The 17,872-nt window shown below is 52.8% G+C and overlaps 1 protein-coding gene across 3 annotated transcripts in view; it reads left to right on the top strand.

The window, feature by feature from the left end:
• LOC144151525 (F-box only protein 7-like) overlaps positions 1–17,872 on the top strand; it is a 57,309-nt gene that overhangs the window by 11,362 nt on the left and 28,075 nt on the right. Inside the window, exons 1-2 of one of the 3 annotated variants that reach the window (XM_077682611.1) lie at positions 13,400–13,586; positions 14,070–14,232. In XM_077682611.1, coding sequence (XP_077538737.1) covers positions 13,582–13,586; positions 14,070–14,232 — 168 coding nt within the window. In that variant the 5' untranslated portion in view covers positions 13,400–13,581. Of the gene's footprint in view, positions 1–13,399; positions 13,587–13,701; positions 13,876–14,069; positions 14,233–17,872 lie in introns of those variants that run through there. The other 2 variants (XM_077682619.1, XM_077682626.1) reach the window with 2 other exon arrangements.

Raw genomic sequence — 17,872 nt, 5'->3', positions numbered from 1 at the left:
ACGGTGTCAACAGTTCCGCGTCCGCAGCAGGTGCGCCTCTCCTTCCCTCCTCTCTCTCAACAGCAGCTGGCGCGCGCATGCGTCGTAGTCAGCCCGTTCGCTCCGTCGCGGTCTTGGCGTAACAGGTGCGTGATAGCAGCGCGGTGGGGCGTGGAAGGGCGCGCGCTGCTTGCGCATGCAAAAGATGAAACTGAAACTGCGCATGCAAAAAGATGAAACTTTTGCGCGCGCTGCTTGCGCAAAAGATGAAACTGAAAGCGAAGCAAACCCCCCATATTGTTGCATGGTCAGTAACAAGGTCAGTAACCACCACAGTAACAAGGCGAAAGAAGAGGATCCATTCGTAAAATTCTGCATATTCCCCGCGAAAGCGCACCAAAAGGATAGACGGTAAGCATGGATCACTGCGGTTCGAAAGATGAAATAAGTTGGCACATTTTTGTTTGTATCTGTGTGCTTTCAGTTTACATTACCCGGCTTTGAAAATGCGAACTAGTGTTCTAACGAGTCCTCCCCTCTACACTTTTTTAATGCATGCTGCCAATGATTGTTTTCCGCTATAATAAATGAACTTCGGAGTCGTTTAGCTGGTGCCGTTCGATATCGTTCATATATAACACAATAGGTTGACATTTTGCATGGCTGAAAAAAAAATAGTTTCTAGCGATTTACTAGCTCTGGTCCGTCTTGTCATTGTGACTTGTGTTCTGGATGGGATTGCTGCGTTGTTCGTTTTTTTCCCCACATTTACAGATACTGGTAATTAAAAGATGGTATACACCAAATTTTTTATATTAATAGTAATTAAAAGTTATATGCCACAAGCTGTTCTGTTGTATCCGCGAACTGTCACTCTAACCCATACTTGTACTCCAAGCGGGTGACAAACATTGCGAACAAAAATTTCTTCAAGGATAAGTAAAATGGAAATGCGGTGCTGTCAGCGCACCCCTTAATTAGCGTGTGCCTTTCTAATGCGCTTTTATAAGATGCAGCTGATTGTTTCAAGAGTAGGAAATAACCCATTACCATAATCAATCACGTTTATCTTACATTTTTTGCAAGCCTCAGTGTTGCTGCAGTCCAGAAAATCCGGATGTCCGAAGCGCGAGCACGCGAAGGGAGTACGCGAAGAGAAAAGTACTCTGTGACAAGCTGAACAGCTGTCGCCTTGAAGACAAAAGGACAGCAGCCGGCAAACGCCGAACTACGCATTTCCCCACTTATAATCGTCGGGGCAGTCTGCCGTTCGAGCGGCGGGTCTGTAGCAGACGACAAGACAAACGTCGACAAAAATGAACTCAGTAACTACTCTACGTTTAAACCGAACTTGCTGGACACGTGCTGACGCGTATGGTTTCATAAGTCAAAAAAAAATTTTACCCAGCCCTCTTCCTAGCGCGAAAAATGGAGCACGCGCGCAGCGGAAAAAGCACGTGCCGAAGCGGCGGCCGCCGCCGCGTACTCCCCCGGAGGGCACGGATGTCCGAAGGCACGGATGTCTGCTTCACCGTATATGGCGCCGACGCCGAAGAAAACGGCTCGTATTATCACCACGCTCTATTCCGGACTGTGCTGGCTACCAGTTAGTCGGGTTTGGAATTCATCTGCATTGTTCGTGTCGGCGTCGAGTAGCCGCCAAGCCGAGAGGCGTGCTCCGGAGTGCGCGGGAGACACGTAGTGATAACGCCTGGTTTGAGATAGGTAGAATGTGTGCATGCGAGGCCCGTATCAGCGCGATCGCTGTGTCCCTCCTCGCTGTACCTGTCGCCTTGGCTTCCACGCCTTCTTTGACCGTAATAAGCGCTGCGTGTCTGCGCTGCCAAACCGGGAAACAAAACCGCAGATTACCCGCCTTAACGCGCGTTGTGCGAGTTTTTCGTCTGCATTAGCCTTGGCGCACAGCTGTTCATTGCGTTATCGTTCCGCCAATAGCTTCATGAGTCCCGTGAGCGCCACTATTCGGTTTCTGGGCTCGGCTTTGCATGTCACTGCTGACGGGCCCACGCCGCATTAATGCACTGTGCAAGCGATCCCCGCAGGGGGCACCTTGTGTACTCAAGGTGTTTTGGTGAGTAGCGCCACCACGGTCCCGAGCTCCGCAGGGGTGCCTACTGCCGTAGGCACTTGGTGTCTTGCAACACCACGGACCCGAGCACATGTGGGTAGGACCCACCCACGTCCCGGCTGTGCGTGGCTTTGCCGTGTCCGGGGAAAAGGGGAACCTGGTGGCTGAGCCAAAGTTGGGGTTGTTTTGGACCTTTACGGCCCCCCAGCAGCGGCAATACGCCACTTCGGCCCCCGCTTCTCGCAGACGGTGCCCCCGGTCTGACCCGCCCGGGGGGAATCAGCCAGTCTCCTTTTCCTGTCCTCCTCTCAGCTCTTTCTCTTTCCTATTTCCTTTCCTAACACTGTCCTGTTATATCATTTCTTCCTTATTTCTAAGTTTTTCCAGTCGGCGAGGGTTAATCCTGTGCAAAGACGTCACCCTCGATCCCGAGCATAGGATTATAGTGGCAAGGTACGGCTAGCGTGTTAAGTCACGTTCCCTTGTTGGGCTCGGTGGTGGGCGGCCGGCCTTGCTACCGAATGTACACCATGTATTTATGGCTTCTTTTTCCATCCCAAGAAAAACTGATCGGTCCCTGAAAAGGGGCCGCACCGAAGTACTTAGCATCACAGCAGCTCCACCTGTCGAAACCTTTAACAAATACCTTGTGGTACACTCCGAAGAAGAAAATGCACCCCTAGCAAAAAAATTCCCGCGCCTTCCCGCGAGGGGAACACGAGTAAATGCAGAGCATTGGGGCCTCAGTACTGATTGAAGGCAGTGTTGCTTCCATCGCTTCTTCCGTGATGCTGGAGTAGCAGACACGAGTAAACGTGGGCACGAGCGTCAACCAAGGAAGGAAGGAGCAACGCAGTGACTGAAACACGAGCGACCGCTAGCCGCTATATTTGCAGCGCGCGCAGTAGAGGGAGAGCAGTACGGGGGGGGGGGGGGGGGGGAGAGCGCGCATGCGCAAGCAGCGCGCGCCCTTCCACGCCCCACCGCGCTGCTATCACGCACCTGTTACGCCGAGACCGCGATGGAGCGAACGGGCTGACTACGACGCATGCGCGCGCCAGCTGCTGTTGAGAGAGAGGAGGGAAGGAGAGGCGCACCTGCTGCGGACGCGAAACTGTTGACACCGTCCGACGCAGGAACAGGCGAGGCTAAGAAATGCTCTGCATTTAAAATCGGTGTTCCTCATTGCAAAATGCCTCGAGAACATCGTTGGGAAAGACTACCAGGCAAAAAAACTTGCCTCAGGTGACCTGCTGGTAGAAGTACAAAGAAAAAACCAAAGTGAAAACCTCCTGAAACAGGACACCCTGGCTCAACATAAAGTGACGGTCACGCCACATCGTAGCCTAAACACAACCCAAGGCGTCATTTCTGAACGAGAACTACTCCATGAGAATGGAGACGATCTCCTCGAAGGGCTCAAAGACCAAGGCGTAACAGCTGTGCGGAGGATAACTATACGTCGCGCCGGTTAGGAAATCCGAACTAAGCACATTGTTTTGACTTTCAACCGTCCAACACTTCCCGAATCGCTCCATGCTGCATTTATTTCTTGTCCAGTGCGTCCATACATACCTAATCCGCGAAGGTGTTTCAAGTGCCAGAAGTATGGCCATGGAACTCTGTCGTGCCGTGGCCGATCCATCTGTGCTCACTGCGCAAGCACTGACCACACTAGTGACGATTGTAACAAGCAACAAGTGAAATGCCCAAACTGCAGTGGACCGCACTCTGCCTTCTCACGTGCATGTCCATCATTCAAAAAAGAAAAAGAAATAATCCAAATTAAAGTCACTGAGAACCTAACGTTCCCACAAGCACGCCTGAAGCATGCCTTGCTATCGGGCAAAAGTTACGCAGACGCAGCTCGCCCGGGGGTGGGGCGTCGTCTGGTAGATGCGGGCACCCAGTACAGCGAGGCTGACCTGGTCCAGTCGCAGCCCCCCACTCAGCAGCAGAAAGTCGCTACCATGGCTTCTGCTGCTGCACTCCGACCTAGTGCTGGTCGCGGGTTCGATTCCCGACCGCGGCGGCCGCTTTTCTGATGGAGGCGATAAGCAAAAACGCCCGTGTGTACGAGATTTCGGCGCACGATAAAGATCCCCAGGTGGTCAAAATTAATCCGGAGCCCTCCACTACGGCGCGCCTCATCGCCTGCGTTGCGTCGGCGCGTTAAACCCCACAATCAATCAATCCGACCTAGTGCTGGGCGAAAGGCCGCCAGCACGATTCCTGTCCAGGTCAGCGATGTTGACCTGGCCTCGTCTCCGGCACCTGTGCAACAGCAGAAGACTGCTCCTGTGGCTACTGCTGTTCCAGCTGTGCCCGGTGCTGCGGCTACGGCCTCTAGCACAAAATCTGGTTCTGACAATCTTTCAACATCAGAAACCGCGGTTGAGGCCATGGATGTCTCTCCAAGTACGTCTGCTCCTGAGGCATCACAGGAGCCCCGCGGTACCACAGGTCGTGGCAAACCAACCAAACCAAAGGCCAGTAAAGTCGTTGCCCCTGGAAATGACCCCACAACCTAAGTGAACCTGCTCAGAAGGGCCCCGAAACCCGGCCTGCTGAAAAGAGGGGAAGAAACATGATCCAGAACATGATCCTTCTTTCTCTTTTGCTGATTTTCATGGCTGCTGAAAGTGTTATGTACTGGAATTGTAGGGGGTTGTTTAGAAATCTAGACGATATTTATGACATCCTCACCAATCATAAACCACAAATACTGTGTCTCCAAGAAACACACCTGCGCCCATCACAAACAAACTTCCTAACACAGTACATTGTTTACCGTAAGGACAGACAAAATTGCATCCAGCCGTCTGGTGGCGTGGCAGTAGTGCTCCAAAAGTTTGTGGCTTGTCAGTACCTCCAGCTACAGACGTCACTCGAAGCTGTAGCTGTCAGAGCCATAGTTTTTGGCAAAGTAGTGACAGTTTGCTCTATCTACATTTCACCCGACTATCGCCTTTCCAATGTCGAATTTGAAAACTTAATCAATGAACTACCTGAACCTTACATCATAGCCGGTGATTTTATTGCTCACAACCCCATCTGGGGATCTGTGCGAGCCGATGCTCGAGGGCGGCTCATTGAAAGGTTTGTCACGACATCCGGATGTTGTATCCTTAATAAGAAATGCCCCACATATTACAACTCCACACACCACACATACTCAAAGATGACTTATCAACCTCTCACGGAGCTCAAGACGTCGGAGATCTTGCACAGGTGTCCTGTAGATATCTCTTTTAAGACATCTTTGAGACATAAGAAATACACGTCTTATAGCTAACTCGAATAGCGCAAGATGTCTCAGACCTTGCAAGACCATGGTAGACATCTATAAGACGTTTTTTGTTCAGTGGGGAGTAGGCGCGGCCATTTTGCTCGCGCATCCAGAAAAAAAAAATAGTTGTTTGTCGTACTCCTGAGCCTCATTTAACGAGAAAAATGTAATAAACAACATCAACTAAGATTACTTTTATCGGTTGTGCCAAGCATCAAGCGCCGAGCGCAGTGCTTTTGCTGTTCTCAATACGAGCGGTGCATTTCGTCTGCTCGGGAAGCGCGAGGGCGGCGGTAAAGGCTGTGCCGGTAAGTTACAGCTCACGGTAACTCGTCACGCATGCGCACTAGGCTCCCGCGAACCTGCAAAACGGTAACGCTAACGGCGATATGTTAAAACTGCGGTTAGTGGCCAGGCAGCCAAACAAGACGAATTTCCCGTACATGAGCGGAGACGCACGAATAAAATGTTTTAAGCATAGAACAAGAAGTTTCCGAGGAGAGAGTCATGCGCACGGAAAGGGAATCCGAGAGAAATATCACTGAAGATTGTGCCAAATCAAGTTTCAGGATGACCTGGAGAAGCGAAAGACATTCTGCTTTAAGTAGACGCAATGAAAATGACCAATTCCATGCCGGAGCTCCGGCTGGGCTCTGCTGGTCCAAGTTGGGACCAGCTGGCACCTGCAGCGCCCAGGTGGGAATTTGGCCATAAACCAGCTGGGACCATCTACCAGTTTCTCTAGGGAGAGAAGATACCCACTTCAACCTTCTCATCGTTCCGCCAAGCTTCGGTTGCAATAACCACGCGGGATGGGTATTCAGCGAACGGCAGCGGTGCGCCTGTCAGCACAGCCGATTGCCCTACTAACGATACCGCACTGTATAATACACCGGCGTATAACCAAACGTACTTCACTCCCCTACCCTTCAATTACATCTCTATACATAAGCATGAAACTCTGTGCAACTACCTAACTTACCATACAATGTCTCTTATGGACATTCCCAAACCATCCGAATACCTCTTTCCCCCAACGCGAACTCATTAGCCAGATATTCTTCAATGATGAAACTTCATTTTGCCCAAAACTGGGTAGGAAGGAGAAGTGCGAGTTTTCCTGAATTCCTCCCTCTCAGATGGCGGCCTGCGGCCCTTGGCTGCGAGCGGCATCTTCCTCGATATGTGTTTCGGGGTCAGAGCTAAGCTTCCTGCTTCGCATTGGTAGTGCGTATAGTAAGCTCGAAGAGTTCGTGGCTAAGCATTGCAAACCCTAATCATGTCAGTCAGTGCGGCTCTCTGGGTGCACCACTTGCATTGACCTTTGTAGAGTGCGGGATAAATGCGGCTGAATGTGGCAGGATTTGGGAATGCATTAGCCTGTAACTGACGCCAGGCTATAGACTGACGTCTGTTGAGCGTGGGATGCGCTGCGGGATATTTCTGGCGCTCCATGCAGTAATGTTGCGTGATGTCCCGGTGTAGGTGATCACCAGCCTGTCCCTAACCCCCTGGTCCGAGCCAGCAGCGTCGTCAGGGCAATCCCGGGAGTTGAAACCTCGGGCTGCCTCATGCGCTAGCTCGCTGCTTGGGAGAGATGCTGGGGCAGGTGTCCAGATTATTTGAACGTTGCGCATCCTTCGAAATCCTGCCAGTTTCGTAGTTCCGGAGAGCTGTTTTGAAGTCTCTCACGATGGTTTTAGCCACTTTTTAAAGGACTGCATTGACTGGGCTCCGGGGCATTTGTCGCAATCTCTAGGTAATCAGGCATCCCGATCGAACGGTTGCATCACGATTTGCCAACCTCCGCCGCTTTAACCTGCCTTGAAGCCCACCAATATGCTTTCCGAGATTTCACTTTCCCGTAGCCATCTGCATTCACAAATACAAAAAGCCCACGAAGCTTCGAATTCACCTGCACAACCGACCATATATTAACAATCGGCCATATTGCCGCGAACCATGCATTGGGTTTGTTTATTTATGTTTTGCTTTCACCGCCCGGCTGGGCCGTTCTGTGTTATTTGTGTTATCTGTGTGCCAAGGGAAGCGCGTGTTCCAATCTTTATTTCTATGCCGCATGTGTTATCTCTTCTGATAGGGAGAGCGTTCCGAACTAACAGCCTAGAATAATCTTCTTTGTTCTGGATGTAATTCGACGGCTCCAGAAACACTCGCTTCCAAAGATAAATTCCCACGGAGCCGACGCCGCGGCATTCGATTCTCCGAGACTCGCCTACGCACGTCACTTTGTTGACTGCTGCTTCGCCTCCTGTGTATTCTTTGAGTTTTTAGGGGGGGGGCACAAGTTCGCTCCAATAAACTTGTTTTTCATTTAAGACAGCTCCGTCCTCTTTGTCTACGTGACAATATATTACAGTGGCCCTTGGCAGCGCTCAACCGATCTGCTGAAATGAACTACCCGCAAGTGGCCCGGTACAATCCAACAATACACCTAAATGCCCCCATTTCCAACTTTCACCCCGGCAAATCTCCAACAACTCACACTGCCCCAAATTCGCGCGATATAGAAACTTCGCGGCCTCCCCCCTCCCGAATTCCAATTCCAAACCCCTGTCGAGTCTCGTCTCGTACTCTTCGACATATCCTACGGCGTACAAGGCTTTTTTGAGCGCTACACACTCATCTACGGATCGCCGAAGGCCTGCAATAAATTTTCCTGAAGACTGACAATTCAGTCCTCAACAATATTTATGAACTCATCCCACCTCCATCTACCGTACGTAAAGCAATTGAAGGTCTTAACCTGTAATTACAACAGCGGAACAGGGGGAGAACGCGGTGGTGGTCCCCTCCCCCCCTTCCTTTCCGCCCGACTGTTTCTGCTACATGTGTTCCGCCGCAAATAATTCCGCTGTGGAACACACGTGTCGAAAAACGCTTGCCTCCATGGCGGTTTCCATCCGGGTCGTGGTGGCAAAATGCAACGCTGTGCACATTTTGGTGTCTTCGAACTGCACTCACATTGCGTGCGATTGGAGTAATTGCTTTACATTTTGACAACAATGGGTGGCGCACTCAGTCTTATTCCATATGGGTGGCGCACCCGTGGAGCATGGAGGAAATTAAGGGTGCTGTTCCTGTCAGCCAAGTACCACACGTGCTGAGGGAGGAAAGAAACTGTTCCTGGTTTTTATTAAATTAAATAGCGAGGCCAGTGCTGCCACAAATCTTATGGTATCCTCGATTTGGCTACACTTTCTGCACAAGTTGAGGCGGTGCAGCACTCTCGCACTCTATTTTCCAGTGCAGCTAGCGCCACCGGCACTTCGGCCCTCGATTTGACACTGTGCTGCCACGGCCTTTACGGGCAGCACTCAACAGCGTCCTAGTCGATCTGGCTGCGGTGGCTGAGGGCCCTATGGAATGTGCCGCCGTCACGGTGCGTATGGGGCACACAGACACCACCGTGGCCAGCGTCTACGTGCGACCACAGCAGCCCTGGGACGCCACAGCGGTGGGCAGGCTGCGGGCCAAGCTGGGCCCTGACGCCGTGGTGTGTGGGGACTTCAACGCCCACCACCCGGCCTGGGGTAGCCATGGCACCACCCGCAGGGGCAGAGAGCTCCTGGACGCCGCCACCTCCTGTGGGCTGCTTGTGGCCAACAAGGGCAGCCCCACCTTCGTCCGCCGTGGCCCACGGAACACTGTCCAGCAGACGCACATCGACGTGACCCTGGTGTCGCAGCGGTGCGCCTACTCCTGGGAGACTGCCACCAGCACCTGGGGCTCGGACCACTACCCCATCCTGGTCACTCCCAGGGGTGACCGCAAGCGAGCCGACACCAGGGCATACAGCGTCACCAGCTGGACTAACTTCCGCAAGGAGGTGGCGAAGTGCCTGGAGGACCCGCAGGTTGACATCCTGGCAGCCATCGTGCGGAGCGCCGACAAGGCCACGGTACGGGGGGAGGTACCCCTCTGCACGGCACTGCCAGACCTGGAGCTCTTGCGGCTTCGGGCTCGCCGCAACCAGCTGCAGCGGAGGGCCATCAGGAGCAAGTTCCCAGCTGACGCCCAATGCAGACGGCGGGCCCGGCAGCGCCGCACGCAGGGCTGGGAGTCCCTGTGCTCCTCCATGGACTCCCGCAGAGACCCAGGCAAGGCCTGGCGGGTCTTCAAGGCCCTGCTGCACCCGGCCACCACCAGCAAGCACCCTCTGCAGTCAGCCGCCATTACCATGGGCATCACCGAGGAGGCCCTAGCAGAGCTCCTGGCGGACCAGTTTGCCCTGTCGGCCCAGGCCCCAGCTGCTCCTGTCCTTCTGAACCCAGCCCCAGCCGTCCCACTTGACCCCTGGGCGGTGGCCCTCTGCTCGGCAGAGCTCACCCTGCGAGAGCTGCGGGCCGCCCTTGGTCGCTGTCCCAAGCGCAGGAGTGCTCCAGGAATCGACGGGGTGACCTACCAGATGCTCCGCAACCTGGACGTCACCAACCTGGGGCCACTCCTGCTGCTCTTCAACCGGGTCTGGGCGACGGGAGTCCTGCCGCCACCCTGGTTGGTGGGACTCATCTCACCGATCCTGAAGGTTGGCAAGCCCCCCACGGAGCCTGGGTCCTACCGACCGGTGTCCCTGACGTCTGCTGCAGGCAAGCTCATGGAAAGCACAGTCCTGGCGCGCCTGCAGTGGATTGCCGACCGGCGAGCGGTGTTCCCAGAGCAGCAGAGTGGCTACAGGAAGCACCGCTGCACAGCTGACTCGCTGGGGGACGTCGTCTCCATGCTCGAGCAGGCCTGCCACACAAGGGAGGTGGTCTACCTGGTGCTGCTCGACATGAAGGCGGCCGCCTTCGACACCGTCCCCCACAGCGCCATCCTGGGGGCCCTGGACAGCATGGGCGTCGTGGGGCACCTCAGGAGCTACGTGCAGGCATTCCTGTCTGGCCGGACCCTACGGGTGAAGGTCGGCCGGGCGACAAGCAGCCCACGGAACGTCTGCTCTGGGGTGCCCCAGGGGAGTGTGCTGAGCCCGTTCCTTTTCAACTTGGTGCTGGCTCCCCTCCCTGACTTCATTCCCGCTGGGCTCCGGTATCCAGTGGGTATAGCAGTCTACGCGGACGACGTCACCATCTGGACACACGGGCCTACCAGATTGGGCAAGCACGTGAGGGCGTGCCTGCAGAGGGCGCTGGGAGCAGTGGCTGCCTTTCTGTCAAGCCGTGGCCTGCAGCTCTCGGAGGCCAAAACGCAGGCCATTATGGTGCACCCGAGAGGCGCCGGGGCCCGCAGGGCAACGCCACCCATCACCCTCAATGGCCAGCCCCTCCCATGGCAGCGCCAGGTGAAATACCTGGGGCTGCTCATTGACTCCCGGCTGTCATGGCTGCCAGCTGTGCGGGCACTGCGGCAGCGCACTGCGGCGGTGCAGCAGGGCGTGCGGAGGCTGTTGGCACGAGGCAACGGCTGCTCCCACCAGGTTGCGCAGCGTGTCTTCCACAGCATGGCCTCCTCGGCTGTGCTGTACGCGCTGCCCCTCGCCAACCTGAAGCAACTGCGGTGAAGGCGCTTGAGCTCGACCAACGCCGGGCCATCCGGCTCTGCCTGGGCCTCCCACGCCGATCTCCTGTGGCGGCCACGTACACCGAGGCAGCCACTTGGCCAATCGAGCTACGGGCCTTCCAGGCAGGCCTGCGCCACATTGACCGCCTGCAAAAAAGCCCGGACGGGGCCGCCCTGCTGCACCGATTCCGTGCCCGTCCAAACTCACAGATGGGCATGCTGCTGCAAATCTATGAGGATGACATCGTGGTGCCGCAGCGACCCCCTCTGGAGCCTCCACCCCCCGGCACAGGAGAGGCCCTAGACATCAACACCAAGCTGCCTGGGGTGCGCAGCAAGAGGGCCACTCCGCACCAGGCCATCTACCAGGAGGTGGCTGCCCTGCTGGAGAACAACGCCAGCCTCCACGTCTTCACGGATGGGTCGGTGCTCCCCCGCACGGGCAACGCGGCAGCCGCCTGCACTGCCCCGGCACTTGGCGCCAGCCGGGTGTGCCGCCTGCCCTTCCCCGCCTCCATACCACCGCGGAGCTGGCCGGCCTGCACCTGGCCGCGGACCTGCTGCTCGAGCGGGCAGGCCCAGACTGCAAAGCCCTCGTCCTCACGGACGCCCGGCCAGCCCTCCTGCGGCTGCAGTCGGCTGACCAACCGGGCAGCTCCAGTGGACACGTGGAGCGGTCGCTGGTGGCCAAGCTGCACGCGGTGGCCTCTCGCGGCTGCACAGTGCAGCTACACTGGCTGCCGGCCCACATGGGCATCCCGGGCAATGAGGCAGCCGACGCTCGAGATCTGGCCAAGGGTGCCCACCAGCCAGGTACCCCCGCCTCCCAGGACGTGACGACGTTTGACGCCCCACGCCAAATCCTGGCCCGAATGGCCCTGCCCAGACACCCGGACCCCCGAGTAGTTTCTGGCCAGGCCCCGCCTGTTTTGCCAGGGCGCCTCACCAGGGACGTCCGGAGCCTGCTGCTCCGGATGCGCCTCAACTGTTGCGAGGTGGCGGCCCTGCTGCACCACCAAGGACGACGCGCCTTCCCCTCCTGTGCCGACTGCCCCGAACCCGAGACGCTGGAGCACCTGCTCCTGTCCTGCCCCGAGGACGCAGCACACAGAGCAGTGCTGCAGGCTGCACTCCAGCGTCTCGGACGACCCAGACACAACCTGCAGGACCTGCTGTTCCCGACGGGTCCTGCCAGCTCCCGCCGTGAAGTGTTCAGCCACCTCCTGGCATTCCTCGAGGCCACTGGACTAACCCAGCGCCTGTAGCTGAGGCTACTGAACAAACACTCGCGCCGAACACTCGTGCCGCTGTCGCCTATACGTAATGCCCCTCCCCCCTTCTTTTCTTTTTCTTTTCTTCTCTCTCTCTCTCTTTTCTGCCTGTCTTTCTCTTTCACGCCTTTTCTATTCCACCCCTAACCTCCTCCCAAGTCTTTTATCCCCTCTTCCCCTCCCCACCGCACTGGGTTGTATGCAGGTGAGCTCCGTATACTGAGCTCAATAATATCCCCAGTGCACTTTCCATTCCTTTCTTCCACCAAATCACTTCTCTCTCTCCGCGATCGGCTGCGATCGCGGAGGCCGTGGTGCTGCACGAGTTCTAGCTTATACAGTTCTGCCCTAGCCTTTGTGCGAGTTCTCGTGTCGTGCAAGGTGCAGCATGCTTTGGCGCGTTTTCTGGTGCGCATCGTAACAGACGGCTCCAGCATGATACATGTGTCAGTAAACGGATCCGTAAAAACGACAGCGTTTCTCGTTTTAGACGAGAATGGTCGTCACGTGGAACAAGATAGTGCATTTGGGTACGAAACACAAGGTGAGTGCAGGGTGACGCCATTTTGAAAAAAAAAAAAAAAAAAAAGAACGCGAGCGCGCCAACACGGATCGCAGCAGTGTACGTTTGTGCCGCCGCACGGAAAGCGTAGTGCACGGCTGCACTCGCACTGAAAGAACTGGCGCTGCACTTGCACGACACTTTTGTGTGCAGCCAATTCGAGGGGACCTTTAGTGTCATTAGTGGCATGAGCGTCGCAGCACCCTGATGTACTTGTTGCGGTCGTTGGCGCTCGTGACCGAGATACATTACAGCCTCGAACTCACCGCGGACTCCCCGAAATGCAGTCCGTCATTCGATTTTCCCATATATCCCTATGGCTTCGGGGAATCCTCGGACTACCCGCGGGGTATCCGTGGTGAGTCCGAGACTGTAAATCGAAGAGCCCCAGAGTATTCTAGGCACTGTACCCGAGACTTGTGTGATTGCCCCACCTCTGACCAAGAAGATACCCCCGATTTATGGCGTTGTTCGCAAAGCAATGTTACAAATGCAAACAAAAAAAAGGTAAAGAGCAACTTTATGCAGGCCAATATGGTTGCGCCGTACAAAGAAATTTTCACCTTGTAAGCGTTGAAGCCATGGAGGAAAGAATTTCTTTCCTCCATGGTTGAAGCGTTGTTGTTCAAACCAGCATGCGAAAACGAAACTGTTAGTTGGCACCGCTGGCAACCCGTCGCGCGCTGATCGCGATGCGCATTGGTTCGACGCAAGTGATGCAGCCTACTGTCCGAAGTTCGCACGCATAAGATCGTGCATTGGGTGGCCGTGCGAGATAAACAACACATGTTTTTAAACATGATCGGTTGCTTGCAGGTCTCTTGCTGCCAAACGTAAGGCACTGACGTCTAGGCACCCGCGTCCGTCGGCGATGAGGTAGGCTGAGCTGTTTCCTTGAATCAGACCGTGCAGTGGTACTTCTGCTTACGTATTGCATGCAGCGTCCACCGCGCTACCTTATTTTCGCCTTCGGCGCTTCTGATCGCTGAAACCGAAGATATTTTGAGGTGGTGGTGGTATGAGTGGTATGAGTTTGTTACAGGCACTGTGTAATGTTGACTACGTCCGTGCTGTGAAGGGGCGAGCGCGAGCTGCATTCCGTTCGAAAGCCGCGCACTTCAAGTGAAGAAGACTTTCATATATTAGTGTCAGTGGAGATTGGAAAGTACGTTCAACTGTGCTGTCATACTGTAACCTAATTAGAATCAGGTTGTGCGTTTGTGCTACGGGGAGAATTAGGACTCGTGGCCCTTAGCAATTAAGGGTGCCTGTTCTTCTTTACTATTCGGCGTTTGAACCGAGAAAATGAACGTGTGAAAACAGCGTTTTTTTTTTTTTTCCCGGTATTTTGGAATGCAGAGAAGAGATACGGCCGCAGTATTGCTATCAGGTACAAGACTTCACCATGCCACTGCCGAAGCAATTGGAGGAATTGCACATGACGTGCAATGTCAACCACGCGCGCGAAGCTCTGGCCCTTGCGGTGCATGTGCTCATGACCGAAGTTGGATTTGAGCTGGTGGTAAGTCTTTACTACGACCTGGGACTTGTTCGCTGAATTTATGCTATCGTGTTTTTTTCTTGCCGTGCATTCTGCAGAATCAAAAGTGTGTGAGCCAGCGATGCAACTGGAAATTTTTCCCGTTTTGCCTAGATGAATAGCTCGTCTGTAGATAAGTTGCATCCTAGAAAGCCTGGGAAGCACAGCCAGCATTGGACATAGTAGCTAGAACAAGGTGTACGTGCAGCTGAAGCAGACTAATTGTATGGGACTGCCAGCATCCCAAGGCTTCCTCATTTCACGCGGAGGGCTTATTTGGCATTTGTATGTCATTTCATTTCAGTGTCTTGTTGCGTGCTTTAGGATGTCATCCGTTTACACATGCCTGACCTTATTTCATGCATGTATCTCACAGTTTAACTGTAGAAGCTAGGTGGTCCGCTACCTTTTACTGAGAAGCAGTATACGTCTAACTCACCCCAGTTGTCATTTTGGTGAAGCCGCTTTACTCGGCGCTTCTCCACAGCTCTTCCTCGCCACTGCCGACCTCTGTTTCAGAACTGTTATTACCCTCGCAATGGCCGATGCCTCTTTCAGAAGTTGCACAATTGGCTGAAAACAGTGTAGCGCCGTGACCAAATAATTGTGGAGAATCAACAGAAGCGCAAATGGGCGTAAAAATGATCTAAGGGTGGCAGCGCTGCGGTTGCCGTCCTAAATTCCATCTCTGAGTAGCTATGAATCCCTCCTGTTGTAGAGCAACTTGCCCGGTTGGAACGGAGGTGGGATCTCATAATTCTTCTTCAGCTTGAAAGGCTTTCCTTGCCTGTGTATTTCACACCTGTGCATGCACCCATCAGCAGTTGCTGGTTTATGCGTGCACGGGTTGGGGGCTGGAAGGAGGGGGGCGTGCATGCACAGCTGGGCTTCATGCCGCTACCGAATACATGCCCGTCGTGCTGGTGGGAGATTTAAATGTTGAAGTCTTGTGGCTCAATGCGCCCTGTCGGCTGTCCTCCGTAATCGAGCGGTTTGGGTCTGGGTTGTTGTTACACAGACAGTAAGAGGGCTATGATGGGGGAGGGAAGCGGACAGCCACATGTTTGTCTGTTAGAATAAAGCTCGAGGCATTCCAGGTTTTAACTCAATCGCTATGGGACAGATGCACGTTGTTCGCTTGAGGAAGAGCGGGAATTGAAGAAGCATCAGCCCAAACAGAAGCCCTAGTGGGTGTGAAAACAACGGAAAGCTGCCGCTGCCGCATCAAGTTCCAGCTTGTCGAGTAGTTGCGAATCCCTCCCGGATGAACAGCAACTTTGCTTGGAATGCTGACGTGAACCAATATTTCTTGCCCAGCTTGAAGGGCTTTCAGAATGACATTTTTGGTGGCATCTTTCACTTCTAAGCACGCACACATAACCAGTTGCCAGTTGATACATGCATGGGTTGGGAGGGGGGGGGGGGGCACGTGTAGCTATAGGTTTCATGCCCTTAATGATGACATATCCGTTGTGCTGGCTAGTGGTTTAAACGTGAACGTCAAATGGCCCAATGTGACCTGTCTTGTGCCCTCATTGGTCGAGCAGATTGGGTTGGTGTGCTAAAAAACGCGCGAGGGGGGGGGGGGGGGGTACAGACAACTCCATGTTTGCCTGCTGGAATAAACCTCAGGTCCTTCCAAGTTTCATTCAGCTAATTGGCTAGGAATTGTGCTCAGTCGCAAATTACAAACAAATGTGTTTTCTTTCATCACTCCAGCTTCGATTCTTCATAGAGTGGAAGGTGTTGACTAGACTAGTACCTGAACCTGCTTTCCTTTCTGAGCCTGTTGGTGGTGAAAAGTGCTGTAAAAAACACTGGCATGAATACAGGAAGAGTGCTTGGGAACTGAAAAAAATGTATAAAACATACCACTGCAGCATCACAAAATCCAGGATTTTAGAATTTTCTACAAATGTGCCCCCCTTTGGTCCCCACACCCAATGATGGATTTCTGTCTTTACCAGCTTTCAGTTTCGTCATTGCCACTATTTTTAGGCTGAGTACAATGCATTTCTTTTTCTTCATGTTTGGCCGAGAAAGCAATACCGCACGTTTTTTAGGACAGCATGCGATAAACTTTGTGAGGTATCAATAGATAGTGTGCAATGCCTGAAACATGCTTTAGCCTTACTTTGGTGATGGTGTGGGTAAATAGTCAGTATCAACGGGACGTATGCATAGAGCATACAAAACGTATAATGTTAAGGCAGTCAGCTGTGAGGTTGGTGCAGGAGTGATGACATAACAAGTGCTTGTTGCAGTTGCCTGGGTGTGGGCTCACTATATCAATTGGCCCGATCCATTTGTACTTGCCATTGCATCATCTCCCAGCTAGACTTTGCCATTTTCGCACACGGGAAGCAGCTGTCGTATGCACAGACAAAGCAGCATGTTAGCCTTATCGTCGTAAAAATTACGGCTGCCACGCAAAGGCCTTCTCACATTCAACAACTTTGTGAAGGTTAGGTTGCAATGGATCTGCTGAAGCAGTAGATGAAGTGAAAACACCCTGTCAGTATTTAAACATTGCTCAAATGCATTGATGACCTACATTTTCTTGTTCGGTCTGTTCACACCTTACTGGTAGTTGTTTAATGCATATGCAGGGTTTTGTAAGCAACTTGGACCAACGATTGAAATTAGAAATCTGGAATCTTCTGGCAGTGAAGTAAATAATTGCTGTTCAGAGTGGTGTGGGCCATCTAAGTTTATTTGTGCAATTTTGCCAGTCACAAAATCCGATGAGATAAAAAAATTACTCTTTTTAATGTGTCAACCAAACAAAAAATTTTCAATTACAAAGTTATATAGCAGCAAAAGAACCATTGAGTACAGCAGCTTCTGTGATAATTCGTTACTGCAGAATATTTCTTAGCACTTTAAAGAAAACGGGCAAAATTCAACTGATCAGCTAATAAAGCAAATCTTTGGAGGCTCAACTTGAACTAGAAATTGCCAAGCCGTGTCACGTGCTAGCAGTCACTGTTGTTACCAGCAGACTAGAGCAGCTGCAGTTTTGGTTCATGCCTATTTTCAGTGAATAATCCCAGCACCATAAATTCTCTTCTGTGCAAGGAATTCTTTTGTAAACTTCAGTACGTGGTGTTTGTTCTGGATGCTCTACAGCTTTGTAATTGGTAATTTTTTACCTGGTTTCAAACGTTGAAAAGTTAATTATAAATAAAATTATAATATATTCAAACTTAAAGATAGTGTTTGATGGTCCGAGCCACCCTGAGTGATTGTTAATTAGTTTGGGGCTGGAAAACTTTGCCTTTCTAATTTTAATTCTTGACCCAAGTTACATGATTTTGTAAAGTAGTGTGCAGACAAAGCATTGGAGGCACTGATTTTGCACATGGTAAACACCTAATCTACCATTTGTATGCATTTCAGTGGCATATAGGGCTGTGTGCATTTATTGTAAATTGTACCGTGTTTAATGAAGGACGTCCAGTCTAACCACTGCGAATTGTGCAAGAACCATTGTAGCCAGCTAGTTCATCCCGGCACAATGCAAACCTTGCTTTGGTTTTGGTAGTGCTTGCTTTCCCTTTTTTTGTTTGTTTGGTACCCATGCTATGATTGGTGCCTTAGCTGCCATTACAGAGAAAAGACA

This window comes from Haemaphysalis longicornis, unplaced genomic scaffold, assembly GCF_048455015.1.
Source record: "Haemaphysalis longicornis isolate Haplotype H1 unplaced genomic scaffold, Haemaphysalis longicornis Haplotype H1 scaffold_1, whole genome shotgun sequence".
NCBI classification, from domain to species: domain Eukaryota; kingdom Metazoa; phylum Arthropoda; class Arachnida; order Ixodida; family Ixodidae; genus Haemaphysalis; species Haemaphysalis longicornis.
The sequence above is the reverse complement of the archived record's forward strand: the minus strand, read 5'-3'. Positions and strand labels throughout refer to the sequence as shown.